General features: G+C 51.9%; 5 protein-coding genes across 5 annotated transcripts; 4 read left to right on the top strand and 1 right to left on the bottom strand.

Moving 5' to 3' along the window:
* Nucleotides 1-654: 654 nt before the first annotated feature.
* On the top strand, nt 655-1845 carry N7462_002525 (putative S-adenosylmethionine-dependent methyltransferase; the record flags this gene model as incomplete). The annotated part of the gene is made up of 2 exons (XM_057074251.1): nt 655-713; nt 894-1845. The coding sequence occupies 2 exons, from the start codon at nt 655-657 to the stop codon at nt 1843-1845; spliced, it is 1011 nt and encodes a 336-aa protein (XP_056937892.1).
* A 5034-nt stretch (nt 1846-6879) lies between these two features.
* N7462_002524 (putative C2H2 finger domain protein) lies at nt 6880-8541 on the top strand (the record flags this gene model as incomplete). Its single annotated transcript, XM_057074250.1, has 3 exons — nt 6880-6894; nt 7009-7502; nt 7698-8541. The coding sequence occupies 3 exons, from the start codon at nt 6880-6882 to the stop codon at nt 8539-8541; spliced, it is 1353 nt and encodes a 450-aa protein (XP_056937891.1).
* Nucleotides 8542-10096: 1555 nt separating this feature from the next.
* On the bottom strand, nt 10097-10754 carry N7462_002523 (Ribosome biogenesis protein RLP24; the record flags this gene model as incomplete). Its single annotated transcript, XM_057074249.1, has 2 exons — nt 10097-10664; nt 10750-10754. 2 exons carry the CDS (start codon nt 10752-10754, stop codon nt 10097-10099), a joined length of 573 nt encoding a protein of 190 aa, XP_056937890.1.
* Nucleotides 10755-10971: 217 nt separating this feature from the next.
* Nucleotides 10972-11474, top strand: pam18 (putative mitochondrial DnaJ chaperone (Tim14); the record flags this gene model as incomplete). Its single annotated transcript, XM_057074248.1, has 4 exons — nt 10972-11022; nt 11081-11154; nt 11211-11264; nt 11336-11474. The coding sequence occupies 4 exons, from the start codon at nt 10972-10974 to the stop codon at nt 11472-11474; spliced, it is 318 nt and encodes a 105-aa protein (XP_056937889.1).
* A 1169-nt stretch (nt 11475-12643) lies between these two features.
* On the top strand, nt 12644-15604 carry atrR (transcription factor atrR; the record flags this gene model as incomplete). Its single annotated transcript, XM_057074247.1, has 7 exons — nt 12644-12841; nt 12905-13032; nt 13091-13455; nt 13507-14003; nt 14059-14234; nt 14306-14389; nt 14440-15604. 7 exons carry the CDS (start codon nt 12644-12646, stop codon nt 15602-15604), a joined length of 2613 nt encoding a protein of 870 aa, XP_056937888.1.
* Nucleotides 15605-16084: the final 480 nt, after the last annotated feature.

Raw genomic sequence — 16084 nt, 5'->3', positions numbered from 1 at the left:
CCCTTCATGGAGGACTTTGGGGCCTTCGATGCAATCCAAAACGCATTGATGGACTACCATTCAAACCAAACTTTCGCTCTCACGTTTTACCCTTACGCTTGTTGACACCATCTTGTCGATCTGGCAAGGCCTTCGCTTTTCTTTTTCTTTCTTCTCGTTTCATTATGCCTTCTCTGTGTTTTTGTTTCCTTACTCGCTTCCCATGGGACGGACTGAGCCTAGAATAGGCTAACCAGTTTCGATCTTGGGATGGGAGTGAAGAAAAGGAATGATCAATACCCCATGTGCGCAGTTCAAATAGAAATGAACAATTCCGAGTTTATTTTCGATAGCCCTGTAATCTTGTCTCGCCGATCTAGTTCCCTTTACTCCGTCCCGTAAACGAAAGCATTTAGGATGAATAAATGTTGCATCGGTTCTGGCCTAGTCAGTTGTCTGGTTCGATTAGCCTGGGTCGGGCACTAGATATACTCGATATGCCTCTTGTTGGTCGTTGTCTATGTTTTGGGCCCGACCTGGGAGCCCCTCGGCGGCTGATTGCTGATTGATAGTGGCCGATAAGGAGGGAGAAAAACGTCATCCGTAAGTTGTAACCCCTCGATCAATTTTTCCTAAGTCCCGCCTTGCTTTCCCCCACCGACACAACCCCACAAAATGGCCGAAGACGCCCATCCAGCCTACCTCTCGCCCAGCGAGCTGGGCTCAAAGGACTAGTAAGTGCCATTGAGTCCGTCCCTGTGACCCTCGAACCATCGCACTCCAAGAAACAACCCCACCTCTGCTCCTGCCCCTCCTCTTCGTGGAGGTAGCCAGCTTGAAGCAACTACTACACACCCGAACCTCCTCCCAAACAAATATACATACTTCTACAGTGAACTCCACTGGCCACCTAGCCAATTGATTCCAGAAAAAGCTAACCCGCACCCCTTCTCCTTCTTCTCCAGTTGGGAAACCTACTACGCCCGCACGCGCGCCCATATCTCCCCCTCCACGCCGCAAGCCCCCGCACCAACCCACGACTCCGACCCTGACTCCGACTCTGACCTCAACGCCGAAGACGACCCCGGCACTTCATGGTTCGCCGAGCACAACGCGCCCCAGAAAGTCCTGCGCTTCCTCACCCGCGCCGCGTTCCCGTTGGCGCCCCGCAACACGCGCGGCCGCGCCCCCGCGGTCCTCGACCTGGGCACCGGCAACGGAAGCATGCTCGCACTGCTGCGGAAAAAGGGCCGCTTTGCGGGCCCACTGGTCGGCGTCGATTACTCGGCGCAGAGCGTAGAGCTGGCGCGCGAGTTGCAGGCGTCTAGAGGGCATGCGGCGTATCGGACGGATGATGAGAGCGAGAGTGAAAGCGAGGGCGAACAGGATGGCGGAGATCTAGAGCCAGGCATTGAGGAGCAGGAGAGCTCTGCGCCGATCCGCTTCGAAGAGTGGGATATCCTCGGATCCCAGGCAGTGCTGTCAGAAACTGGAGAGGCGGTGGTTCCGGTGGCCGGGGAAGAGACGCTGGCGTGGTTTCCTTACGGGGCAGGTGGATTTGATATTGTGCTGGATAAGGGGACGTTTGATGCGATTTCGCTGGCGGATGACGCGCAGACGACGCGGGTGTGCGAGCGGTATCCGGATATTGCGCGGCGGCTGGTGCGGCGGGGTGGGTTTTTGATTGTGACGAGTTGCAATTGGACGGAAGAGGAGCTCGTACGGTGGTTTACAGGTGGTAAGGAGGAAAGCCAGGATCGATTTGCGGTTTGGGGGCGTGTTGAATACCCGCGGTTTCGTTTTGGGGGGCAGGAAGGGCAGGGGGTTTGTACGGTGTGCTTTGAGAGAGTTGGGGGTACGCAATGATGTTGTGTGTGGGCATGAGAGCAATGGCATCTCGTTTCTAGAGGTGAAGAAGGCAAGAAAAGGTATATAAAAGGATATCTATAAGCGCAATCCATATCATAATTATCACAAAACCAAAGATATCTATCACAAAGCTATCTGACCAACGTCTGACATGTTCTATACATCTATAGACTTGAGAGTAGTATGAATATCTAAGCTAATTCTTTTGTATGATTCAACTATCTATTTCAATCTTAGAACAATCTCGGAATTCTAACAACCTTTAGCAGGTCAAATGATAATTCTTCTGCCCATGGATCTTCCTTTCCATTTGGCATTAATTTGTTGTATTTTATACAATTTGCACACTTCTAGCAGTCTGCGGCGCGTCAGAATCCATCGTTTTCTTCTTTTTTATCAGTATAGCTTTTGTCCCTCTGGGTTTCTCAGCAATTTAAGTACTGGTTCATGGACCTTGATGCTTTGGTTGGCAACAGACTAATTAGCCCCGCAGGCACTATACAGTCCGGGCCGTGCTTTTGGTTGGCCCCAGATAAAGCATGCATATGCATTAAAGTTCTGAGAGTAAGCCATCGAAAGATCCTACACACTAGGTGCTTACATTCTTATTGAGTCATAGTTGATCAACGGTTGGATTATACTCCAGAATAAGTATTATGTCGAAATTCAAGAGTAGTGGGCAGACAAACCCTACGAATTCGTATTTCATGAAATAGAATGAGCTTCCGGTTCTCGAAAACTGGTGCTCCCGAGGGACCTAGGCTCCGAGAGAAAGATGGCCATGATGTACTTGGTGAATTATTTGAGCCAAAGAAATGCCCACAAACTGCTCTAGTCTTACGTGTAGTTTTGCTACTGCCGCGATGATGAGACAGAAAAGGCTACGGACATACCCTCTACCCTGATACTGTCGCTCCCTGAACAACCTCCTGGCCTGAAGAAGCCATTCATGAAGTAGTGTAAACAGAACGATTCGGCAGAACCTTTGACCCAGAAGAAAGCAAAATACGCGGAAAAATCTTTCCGCATAGGATTTGAGATGGTATTGATCGCCTCGATTCCATCTTGATCGACGACCTGGATGGATGCGATCTAGACTCCAAAAAACAGTATGCTTCACTTCTTGAAGAATTCCTTAAAAGATTTTCAGACGCTGAACGCCATCATCTCTTCTTGCCTACAGAAGGGATCCTCGACCAGCTATAACATATGTCTATTTTCGAAATAGTCTCTGATATTGTGTGTGATAGCATCATTGTTCGGCTGAACCGTTGGATGGAAATTGAACTACCTATGGCCCAAGGTTAAAGCAGCTGTGCTAAGGATAACCTTTTGCATCGAGCGCAGGGGGTGCCCTGTAGACAAAGATGATTGTTGAGCTCATTCGGTCAAAGAGATCCCCGAAGATTAGACTAGTGAGAAATTTTCTAGAAACGCCTCTTCGGAAGAGCTTTCAGGAGTTTACATCATATTGCTTTCTCATTACACATTGAAATATTCCGAGACTATATATCTGGCTGTAGCAGCTGTGAAGCTTCTAGCAGCCACCCGCAGGCCTATCGGTATCTTGGAGCGAGCATGCGCCGCAGCATTAGACACGTCCTAAAAGGTGCATTCGTGGGTGATCTGTAAGGCCTTAATAGATCATCAAAGGGTCATGAAAGTTAATTCACAGTGTCATTAAGTTCGGCCTGTATATCAGTTAGTGAAGGAGTGTTATTCAAGGATAGTTTGCCGATGATAAAGATCCACATGGGCAAAAAAAGATGATTCCTAAGCAACATTTGAAAGCCTGGAGGTATTTCTCTTAGATACTTGCATCGAATTTCTTTCCGATGATATCCATGCGGAAATGATATTCTCACCGGGGCTACTAGCTATTTCAGAGTTTCCGCATAATAATTTTTTTTTTCACTCAGGCTCAATTTGATTCGACAACTTGACCCAGCAAAATCGTCACCCGGTGCGCGGTGCTGACCCGGTTTCACTTTGACAGAACTTTGCACAATTCCCTTATTATCACTTTGTATGGCTCAGATGCTATGCTACGGTACGTGGTTGAACATTTCAATTTATAAGATCGACAACTGCTTCGGCACTTCAGTCATGATGGTTGTGAACAACATTCTCTTATCCGAGGGTGTGTCAAAGGTTGAATAGTCCGACTTCTCTTCAAGGGCTGGTTTAAGGATCAGTCACAGAGCCTCCACGTTTCTCAGATGGTGGCATGATCCAAATATCATCTATGACAGCTGGGACTAAGTATTTGATTAGGGTGACGATGTGGCAGATTCAAGGATCCAGGAACATTAGGGAGCTCAGCTTTTGTGCCTGGCTGTTAATGCTGGCTCTATGCCCGTTGTTCAGCGGCTAGTTGGGGTCAAAGAGAATAAAGTGCTTAAACCCAAATAGGACTTCATCTGATGTCTATGCATTCATTAATTACGGAGACTGTTTGTGGAAAATCTCCCTTAAGGTGACTGAAAGTGTGCTTGGAAGGGAAGGCATCAATCAAGGGACGCTGGTAGTGCAATAGTTTGAGATTGAACTCCGCGCTTGCTTTGGGTTTTTGTTTGTTTTTTTTCTCCTATAGTTGTAATAGGACGGTGAACTTATCTGCCGATTGTGCGACTACTGGGTAACTGTGGTATCAAACAGACCCATGAGAGGTCCATCGGCAGACCATATCCCGTCATTGCAAACCCTCCCCTGTCCATGATCTAATTTTCCTGATTAGCAGCTCTCATCTTATCGGCCCGGTCCACGAACTCCCCAAGAAAAAAGAGTGTTTGCACTGTTTGGACCCCCACCCGGGCAGCCGAATGTGGGTGTGGACGCCTCCGTCATAGTGGAGATTTGGCGTTGCTAAATTCTGAGATTCTGGGATTTTGGCTGTGTGAGATGGAGAATGATCGAGTCTTCGGAAGGGGAAAGGGTGGGCTTGTTGACTGAGGCTTTTTTTGTTTGGCTTGTTTGGGGCCCCCCAAATGAGTGGACCGGGAAGAATGATTGACAATTCCTTATCTTGATCGTTGCTTTTTGCTTTGCTCGTCGTTGTATTTAGCAGCTTCAGTTCCATAAAATGGGGCTCCTGCAAGCAATAATGCATTGCAAGATTGCTGCTATTAGATGATTATTATCGATTGCTTTTCCTCCGCCTCTGTCAAATAATTCTGAAGAGAAAGTAAGACGTGCCGAGATCACCAGCATAGCCACTCTGGTGGTCTCCGTGTCCCGTGGAGTCGACAGAGGGAAGTCGATGCTCAGCCTAATGGGGGTTGGCGTGCGGTCCGCGGGAAAGGGAGCCCATGTTGTTGTGCCGTGAGGAATGTTGGCGTGGAATGTGCCAGAATGGCTCGTGCGTGTTGTGACCCCAAAAATAACCATCGACTGCCCCTGTTTGGGGCCTGTTTGGGGCCTGTTTAGGGCCAGTTTGGCACTATGCTGGAACGAGGACCTGGAGCTTGGGCTCTTCGGAGTAATGATCCCCTCGGGGCTGGGCGCTAGCGGCGGGCGGGCGCGACCAGAGGAGATCTGATCGTCCGCGACGGGGCTCGAGACGCGCTGAGTTGGGGGCCATTGGCTGGACAAAGATGAGCCGAGGACGGAGTCTTCGATCTGAGGGCGAGTGATGCATATTGGAAAAGAGATCGTTCCCAGGGACTTCCGCTCAATTGTCCGAGATAGTCTAAAGGTATATGGACTCCTGATGTCTGCCTCGCGGGGCACTGGCCTGAGGCCGACACCGGCAGGCGACGGCCCCGTGACTTCTCCTATCAGGTGGCCCGCTCTCGTTCGCTGCCCGGTTCTGAGCGGATGATGTCATGTGCCCCACCCGAACGAGGTCCTAGACCGGTCGATGCCATGCAGGTGATCGGGGCAACTGCGCACTGGTTGGTTCTGCCTTGAACACCCCCCTCGCCTGACCTCGTGTATTATTACGCTCAGCCTGTACCTGAGCCGGCTTCGATTCGGCTGACGGCCACGCTGTTCGCTGTCGCCGTTCGCAGGAAAAAGTTTCCAAGGAGCTGAACCCCTCCCTTGTGATCCTCCCGGGTGATCGTCAGGCAACAGACAGCCGATTGTGTCCCTTTGATGGTTGTGATATGAATGCGCTGTGGCAAACAGCCTTGATATTGAAACACCCAGAACCTAGAATCCGAAACCCGGAATCCAGAATCCAGCATCCAGACAACCGGACTCAGCAGCATTGCGCATGCTCACCTTCCCAGATCCATGGGTACCTGACAACCCCAAGTCCGGGAGACCCTGAACTCTGCCCTACGCGGAACCCCATCCGAGGGGGACGAAGGGGAGGGCAAGGAGAGGGAAAAGGAAATGATTCTAGCACTGGCTTCAAGGCTTTCAAACCCCCTGCACGACGACGACCCCGAACATAGACGAGAGACTCTATAGCTTCTAGGCCACACGGAATACCTAGCCCCCGGTGCCCGCCAGGTTCATACCGGAAGCCCCAGAAGCGAAGTGGAGCCATGGTTATCGCATCATCGGCCTTGCGCGACCACCACCAGGAACACACAGTGAGATCCCAGACACCGTAGGAAAGACATTCGAAACCGAATCCAAAGAGAGGACCGGCCGTAGAAATTCATGTAGACGGGATGTCCCTGGGCGTGTCGGTGTTACAAGCGAAGATCCCCCCGCATGCTCAAAGGGAAAGGCCCCCGCAAAGTAATGAGCGATTTTGGTGGGCCACACCATACCGGATCCTCACCAGGCCCTCCTTCTTTCTCCTCTTTCTCCTCCCCTTCTTTTTTTTTTTTGGCTCCCAACTTTCCCTTCCCCCCTGCCTTCATCCCTCCAACACTCGACTTGATTCCGTCTCTTCTTGCTCTCGTTCACCCATTTCATTCCTCTCCGCTTCACTTTCAATCCCCAGACCTCCGCTCTGCCGGTATCGCTGAGTAGCCGCCTGACCCTCTACATTATTCTACCACCTTCCACCCGGAATTGAGAGCGTCTCACGACTCGACGGACTTTCAAAAAAACAGTGCCAGAAAGTCCTTCGCTATGGCTTCATTCAAGGTACGAGGGATCCCACCTGGCACTGTGTCCTAACTCACCGGGAATTGCCCTCCCCTCGCCCTCGCCATGACTCAATGCTGATGATCTGGCCGTCTGCCGGTCCGCCGCCCACAGGAATTGTCCCTGTCGCGTCCCCTCCCCTCCCCAGCCCAGCGACAACATGCTCATTCGATATCGCTGGGTGCTGTCAATGCCAACCACCGAGTGACTCGCCGCAAGAGTGTCACCACGGCCGCCGCCAATGCCGCCGCCGCGGTTGCAGCCTCGCTCAAAGACGGCGAGTCCGCGTCCCTCCCCACGGCGGCGGCGGTGCACCGCCGCAGCTTAGGAGGCCGCAAGGGACTCGAATCCACCTCGGTAGGAGGTGGCTCGGGCTTCAGCTCTTATCTGTCTCGTAGCATCAACAGTCCCAGTGTGGAACCCGCGGTCGCTCGCAAGCCTTCGCCCAGCAACTCAGATGCGGATGGCAAACTGAACCCCAAGGGCCGCAACCGCCGAGCTAGCGAAGGCGCTCAGTCAAAGACCGATGGGAAGCGTGTCCCTGCCGACCTCCGCTGCGACCGATGCGGGAAAGGCTATAAGCATGGCAGTTGCTTGTCCAAGCATATGTGTGTATCCCCCATGTCGCCCAGCCGTCTTGCTCGATCGGGAGCATGCGCCATGTCGGCTCTGTGCAGGTCGCCCTCGTGGTCATTCAGCTCCCTTCCGTCACCCCTCCATCCCCCTCTCGCACCATCCTCCTCTCCCCTTTTTCCGCTGGTGGCATCCGGTTGACGTCTTAATTTTTTTTTCTTGCGACATAGGTGGGAACATGACCCGGCGTGGGCCATTACCTCGAAACTGCTTATTTCGAAGCACCAGCAGGTGCAGCTCTTGGAGGCTGCCACTGTGCTGGTCACCATGAACCAGGACGATATTCCGGAACAGTCCCCAGAGGCCGAGTCTGAAGTCTCGTCCGCCTCGCCGGATGGCTCATCGGATGTACGCGATGGCACCAGCTCTGCTGGGACCACTCCGCCCCCGATGGATGAGCAGGAGGAAGACGACGACTTTGAGATGTCCGGAATGCCTGCCAACTGGACCAAGCGGCCCAGCATCAGCAATGTCTCCGCCTTCTCCCGCTCCTACCAGTCCATCCCCTCCAGCTCGTACAACGGCAGCGCTCCGCTGCACTCTCCGGCTTTCTCCCACTTCCGCCATCCGAGCATCGATACTCGTCCGTCCACCGCCGACACCAGGCTGCACGAGGAAGAAGAGGCCGATCTGGCGGCTGCTATCGGACTCTGCAATTTTGGCACTCCTCGGACGGGGCCGGTCTCGATGACATCCGATGTGCCCCCTGTGCCTCCTTTGCCGGCGCGCTATCTCGACTCCGGCAGCCACCCGGGCAACTTGAGCCCCGGGTTAAGCCAGCCTGGCCCGATGAACGAGGCCTACCGCCGGAACTCCAATGCCGATGCTTTCCTCCCATCCTCCCTCAACCCATCCCTGTCCTACAAGGTGTCGGATGAGCGTGGTGCTCGTCCCAGCGTCGATGCCACCGCCCAGGAGTCCCGTCACCGTCGCAATGCCGATGTGGACTTTGGCAGCCGCCCGGCCCCTGCAGACGACGATGATGACGGAGTCTTTGGTCGTATGGAGGAATAAATTTCGCCCATCTCCTTTCTCTCGCCTGCCTGCGGGCTAGCCACAGGACACTCGCGATGGCCCCTTCTACCGGGCCTCTAGCGACGAACCCCATTCACGACGAAATGTACGAGCTTGAGCGTTTTTTTTTTCTGGGACTCCTTCTTGTTTACATGTTTAAAGTGCACGCTACATAATGGAGAAATGCTCTCCGGGTCAATTCAGTTGGTCAGATTCTCCCCTATGATCATGACCGCAAAAACCCCCCCGAGGTACGCATTCTCTTCGCCACAGTGTGTCTAAGATTTCGGGAAACCTCATTTTTGTTGCACACTTGGGATCCCTTGTATCATGTCTCTTTGGCTCTATTCTTTCTTTGGTTCTTCCTCATCCGCTGCTGTTTACCTTTTCTTTTTTTGTTCTGGAAACCTCATAAATGGCCTTGAAAGTGGCCGGCGCATATCCATCACCTCATCATATCCATAACCCATATTCCCATATCCCATACGTGCTCATCATGTTGTTTTGTTCTCTTCCTCTTTTCCGACCTCGACTCTTCCTTCCTGCCCGCACATATACACCCTTTCTCGCCTGTCAAACACATCTCTTATCTCTCTGCCCTCTCTCCTGTGTGTTATCTCGTCCACTCTCTTCTTCTAACGTTTTCCTTGTCCCTACCCTCTATCTCTCGCTTTCTTTCTCTCTGCCATGTGTACTCGATGAAACCCCCGGACGGGGTGCACAATGAATATATAAATCATGAAACCAGTAAATCCCTGTAGACTCCGAAGCCTTGGACCCCTTTTTCTTGCCGTTCTCAGTTGTAATTTTTCGGGTTGCTTTTTTAACTTCTTTTCTCTCGGAAAAATAGCGTCTACCAATCATTACTACTGAATCGGTCGTTGGGTCTCAGTTGCGGCTGAAAGAGAGTGGTGTTGGGCCCAGATGAGACCCAACCAACTGATTTGGATACTTCTTTGTCTGGCAAATGGTCGCCGAATTCGAGAATTGTGGGAATCGAACAGTTATTCAGGAAGACTTCCAAATTGACGCCACGTTTTGATGTCGGCTGCATGTTGTACAAGGATAATCGCAATTACATGTATAGGCTGCGGACACCAGTAGAGGAAGGCCCAGTTAACTAAACGCCTGAACGGGATAGAGCTAGGACGAGAAGGGTATTTATGAAGATCTCCTAGGCCTGGCTTCAATCCCATCGGGTATGTTCCAGGGCAGAAGGGTCGGAGTATACAGCAAACACCTTACGAGGGACGAGGGAAATGGTAAACTTGATATTTACGATGGCACGAGGATATTATCAGTCTGTTGAAAAATACTGCTCTCCATGCTGCTAGCTTGTTGGATGTAAGATAGGAAAGCAGGTGATGTCGATTGCTTTTTGAGGGAAAAAAACACCGTGAGATCAAGAATGATAATGCAAAGCCCAACTCCAGGAATCGTATCGTAGCGGCCGAACCATGAACAGAAAAACAAGATCGAAGAGAAAAGGAGGAGAGGAAACCCGGGACCGGAGAAAGAGAGATGGAACAAGAATAGAAAAAGTCCTTTCTCTCCTCTAATCGACGTCCATTTCCTCCTCCACACCGCCATCCACCAGAACCTTTGCCTTCTTGCCCTGGCGCAGTCTCTCCTCGCCGTGTACCCGGTTGGCGACCTTGCTCTGCTCGGCCACCATGGGCCGGCCCTCCTCCCGCTCGCGCAGCTCCTTGCGAATGAGATGCTCGCCCTCGGCGACGACCTTGCGGTCTGCCTCGCGTTGGCGGTCGCGGGCCAGCTTGCCGGCCAGACGGCGCTTGGTGAAGACACGCTCGCGGCGCTGGCGGATCTCCTCGACGCGCTGCATGGCATTGACAGTGGCGGCGACCAGGTTGCGGTCGTACTTGACGGGGACGTTGCGCTTCTTGGCGAACTGCGAGAGCACGAGTGACGAGTCGACGATCATCTCCTTGCCGCGGGCGGCGCGATGGCTCTTGGTCCACTTCAGCTTGCGTGGCTGACGCTTCATCTTGAAGTTCTTATGGCACTTGGACCGACAGAAGCGGAATTGGCGGGCGTCATTGCGCACGAATGTGATGCCCTTCCCGGGGAAGGCGGGCCGTGAGCAGAAATGGCAGGTCTCCACACTGGCAGGGGCGAGGATTCCGTTAGTAAAAGACTTTGTTGAGTCATTGAAATATTACTCAGGGAGTGCCTGAGTGTAGGACATACCGCATGGTTAAGATGTGGTGGGAGTGGGTTGTACTGTGTTTCTTCGTTATCTCGCAAACTTTTTTTTGAGAGAAGCTGCGGGCCTGGCGTGGAGGAGTGGCGCTAAACCAAATAGGGAATCGCGCGCTGACTTTTATCCCGCGAAACCTCAAAGACCCCGAGAATCACCGCTCGACCTTTTTGGCCACTCGATCTCTCCTCCTCAATCTCTCGGTTTACGACATGGCTTCGACTCTTGCTGTTGGACTTGGCGTCGGCGTGGCTGCTTTCCTGGTATGTGATGGTTTCTATGTCGCTTTCGTGAATCTGTTCCACTGACTGGATTACCCAGGGCCGCGCTGGTCTAGTCGCCTACCGCCGTTCCAAGGGCGGCGTGAACGCTGCAGGCAAGGCATTCTACAAAGGGTTTGTTGTATCATGATCATGGGCGTGGGATTTTGACGACTGATTGTGTCCCACAGAGGATTTGAGCCCCGTATGACCCGCCGCGAGGCTTCTCTGATTCTTGAGCTTCCGTAAGTTCTTTCTCTCGTTGAAGATGAATATCCAACGGCCCGACAGAGACTGACTAGGGTTTGATCTTTAGGGAACGCCGTCTGGACAAGGACAAGGTCCGCAAGAAGCACCGTCAGCTCATGCTGCTCAACCATCCCGACCGTGGTGGCAGCCCGTACCTGGCCACCAAAATCAACGAGGCGAAGGAATTCCTCGACAAACACACTTGAGATGATTCGACTCTCCTAAATGGTTTCTGGCTTTTTTTTGGCGGATGATTCGCTCTGTCCAGTCAGGGATGCCATTCGATCTCATCTCTTGCGAAGATCGGACGAAGAACCCTCGGGCTCCCGAGCCCGACGGAACTGAGTCCTCTTTTGGGTGCATAGCGTGGCGTTGTTTGATTGATATTTACCAGACCAAGAGACTGGACATTTGTTTCCATTCTCTGATCCTCTCATACTTTATCCTCTTTTGTCATATATCCTCGCGAGATCGCCACTCCTCCAATTGTACCTGTACACTACTTTTTTTTTACGCATCTCCCTTTGGTAGAAGCTTTAAGTCCATGATTATCGATTAGACTCGGATTGCACCCGCCGGTCCCATGCTCAGCAGACCGCCGATCTCTCCTGGATCCAGACATGTTCGGCAGGATGATATGGCTGCACGATACAAGGTTTAACCGTGACAGAGTATGGCGCAGCCCACCATCATCGGAGAGTCCCTTCGAACATCAATCTCGAGGAAACGGTATATATTGAGAAGTCGGACTTTGCAAGCTAACAATCATTAGCTCGTGCGGTTCCCAAGACTGGTCTTAGTATGGATCAAACGGGGCCCAGTATAGAGGCCGAAGAACATGCGACGGACGAAATGTCGGATCACGTCGACTTCAAGTCCGGGCTTGGCTCGGGATCGGGGTTAACCGCCTCCGTCCTCTTAACCCCCCAAGGCAGCAGAAATTGCGTCGTATTTCGTATTAGCGCAAGCTCTTGAGATCCAAGTGACCAGATCTGTACTTTGAGTCCCTGTAAGCTCATTCACACGCCTCTGGATCTTCCTCCACCCTCACACCGCTGCACTGGCATATTCCGTCAATCGGGGACCGACTGACTCAGCGGGATTGTCCCACTCCTTTTCCTCCACCTCCAAAACGGCCCAAGGCTCAGGGCTTTTTTGCCTCTTTTACCCTTGCGAAACCCTCGGTCTCCTTGCATGCGTCATCCACCTCTCCCCGATTGCCCTCGTTTTCCTGCCCTCCGATCTTCAACCTCAGAGGGCAGTTCGGAAAAAGCTCGTCTCCGAGACGTATGAGAGCCCCGCAGTCCTTACTTAACACCGGCCTCCCTCCTCCTATACTCCACTCCGCGGAGTCTCCACGCGCAACGAAAAAATAATGGACGGCCTGGGGGATGGCGATGGCATGGGCTTCGACCTGCAGCCTATGATGATGGACCAGCAGTCGCAGTTCTTCGGCGGCTATCCAAACGATGGTTCCCACCTCCCCATCTCTGCGGGGTCGATGTCTGCGGACGATGCGGCATTGGCCGCGGGGGATGAGACCAACGATGCCAAACGACGACGTATTGCCCGGGTGCGCATCTCTCGGCTTGGGATTTGTCTACAAGACCTTCGGCTGACCTTCTGTGGAATATAGGCTTGCGATATGTGCCGGAAGAAAAAGATCAAGTGTGACGGCAGGATGCCTAAGTGCTCGCACTGCAGCAACTATAAGACGGACTGCATCTTCACGCAGGTCGAGAAGAAGCGAAATCCACCTAAAGGGTAAGCGCATAAGCGGAATAATTCCCTCCCAGAGACCTTGGTCTAACGAGCAATGCAGGGCCAAGTATATCGAGGGCTTGGAGAACCGTCTGGGCCGCATGGAGTCGCTTCTGCGGTTGTCCGGGCTATTGTCCGAAGACGACAACGGAAAGACAGATCTAGGTACGCTAGAAAAACGACTGGCCGACCGAACGAACGCTTTGAATGCGGCGAGAAATGCGAATAAGTTTCCTGTTCCGAATGCAACCCAGCACCAAGCTGCCACCTCTCACAATACCACGCCACGCATGGACTCCCAGTCCAGCCCGCGGACAGCCGCGACATCTCCCGAATCCCAGAAGGAGTCCGAGACGGAGGTGGAGGCGCTGTCGGACATGATGTGCTCTCTCGTGACGAACAACTGTGGTGAAACACGATACATTGGTGAGTTTATAATACACTTTCCCTTCATCTCTTGTTAACCATTTGGCATAGGCTCTTCTTCTGGGTTCTCTATTTTCTCTCCGAAGGGCATCCAATGGGTCAATGAGAAGACCGGCGACACTTCGTTCCAAGACATGATCTCCTCAGCGTACGTTGATGACAATAAGTGGATGTACTGGAAACCGGAGATATTCAGCGACATCTTTGCTCGGCGCGTGTTCAAGCCGCTTCCTCCAAAGGAGGAGGCCTTGTCTTTGTTCAAGGATTTCTTCGAGAATTTTAATTGCATGTTCCCGCTTTTCCACGAAGCGACATTCATGCACCTCGTCGAGCAGCAGTACTCGCGTGACCCTTACGAAGGCTCTGGGTGGTGGGCAAGCATCAATGTCGTCTTGGCTATTTCACACCGACTGCGCGTAATGAGCAACTTAGTCCCGCATGAAGAAGACAAGAAGGCGTGGTTATATTTGAAAAATGCCATGGGTGTTCTGACTGAATTGACGATGCGGAACACTGATCTCTTGAGTGTTCAAGCACTGTTGGGCATGGTGAGTTGTCTTGGCTTGTTTTTCGCTGTAAGATCATACTCTAATACATCCCTAGTCCCTATTTCTTCAAGGCACACCCAATCCTCAACCTGCTTTCTTCCTTGTCGCTGCTGCTATTCGTCTCTCACATAGCATCGGCCTGCACAAACGTGGTTCGAGCTTTGGTTTGAACCCGGTGGAGGTTGAACAACGCAAGAGAGTCTTTTGGATTGCCTACTGCCTGGATAAGGAGTATGTGTCACTTTGTATTCCCTCCTTTTTTGATTCGGCATTTGGCTGAGTACTGATCATTTATAATACAGTATTTGTCTGCGCTCCGGTCGACCCCCAGTACAGGATGATGATGACATGAACGTGGAACTTCCGAGTGAAGACCCCCTGACAATGTTGGCAAAGTCCCACTTGCCGATGGTACCGGCAAATTCAACATCTTCAGATCATTCTGTGAATTTGCCACTATTGAGAGCAGAGTTTACAAGAGGCTTTACTCGGCAAAGGCCTCTAAACAATCTGATGGCGAACTGCTTAACACAATTGGCGAGCTGGACAAAGAGCTAGAAGATTGGAAAGACAGCATTCCCATCGACTTTCGGCCTGAATATGAAATTCAAGCGACACATGGACCCCTCCTCATCCATGTCGTTGTCCTCCACTTCGCGTATTACAACTGTTTGACCACGATCCACCGGATGTCCGTACACCACGGCTATTGGACCAGTCGTCTATCCAATTACGCAATACAGGGACTGAACGCTAGGCCTTTGAATCCTCGAGTCTTCTTGTCCGCTGTTCTCTGTGTGACAGCGGCTCGAGCATCAATCAACCTGATCAAGTATATTCCCCAAGGGGACTTTGCCTGCGTATGGTTGATTCTCTACTATCCGGTGTCAGCATTAGTCACTCTCTTTGCCAACATCCTCCAGAACCCGAACGATGCACGCGCTCGTTCTGATGTTAAACTCATGAATGTCGTGGTTAACTTCCTTTCCACTCTGGTCTCTGATGAATCCAATGGTAGCATCACACGCATGCTTGGACTCTGCGGAGAATTTGAGCGAATTGCCAAAGTCGTCCTCGACAAGGCGGAGAAAGAGTCCCATGCGCGCAAAAAGCGGAAGACTGCACCAGACGACTCTACCTCGTCACAGCGGGAGCCAAACGAAGGGCAACGACGCCCCCAACCAGCCACCAAACCTTCGCAAACACAAACCTCATCTACCCCTTTCTCACCGTCCATGTTTACCAATAACCCCCCTGCTGGGGCATCTTCGCCCAATGGAGCCAAGGCCTTCAGCACGGACTCTACCATGCCTCCCAGCACTGGTATACCTAGCGACCTGCCAAGTAATATTCACGCAATGTCAGGTCTTGGACAAGACTTTCAAGACATACTCAGCCCGAATCAACTGGGTAATTCCGGATTCCCTGATCAAGCATCTTTCGGAGCTCCTAGCCCGAATATTGGACCCTTTCAGCAACCGTTCGTTCCACAAGATCTATGGCAAATGCCAATGACAATTGAGTGGGATTGGGCAGACATGTCGACCAATTTTCCTGTCTTTGAAGCCGGAGTCGGTGCTAATGGCCAGCATCCGCAATAATCATGATTGAATAATGCAACTACGGATATCGAGCGGACTCATTGGGGCTTTATTTTCATTCGTCTAGATTTTTACGTGGCGTTCACACTAGCGGGCTTCTTGGAGGGCCTTGAATACTTCTCTCTAGTGTTGGGTTGGGCGTTTCTTCTCGCTTCCACTGGTCATATCTCTCCTTCCATGTACATTGGCAACGCTTCTCTACAGTATTCTGCACCCATCATGGGGCGCTTGGACTACTCTCTAGATTCTCCTTATACCAAATAAATCTCCACACATCATCAATTGATCTTTATTAGACCTCTTGGAAGCTACAAAAATCAGAGATGAAACTAATTAGTACGACTCAATTTACGACATAACGTTAATGCATTCAAGTCCATCTCCTTCGACAGGGTTCGATGAGTCAGCACGGAAGTCAAAAAAACCGGCGCCGAAACGGGCCGCAGCTCGAGAGCTTCCCACCGCAACCTCAATTCCCTC

The sequence above is a fragment of the Penicillium macrosclerotiorum genome, assembly GCF_028827735.1.
Source record: "Penicillium macrosclerotiorum strain IBT 26536 chromosome Unknown utg000002l_segment0_segment0, whole genome shotgun sequence".
NCBI lineage: Eukaryota > Fungi > Ascomycota > Eurotiomycetes > Eurotiales > Aspergillaceae > Penicillium > Penicillium macrosclerotiorum.
This window is presented reverse-complemented; position numbering and strand designations above follow the sequence as displayed.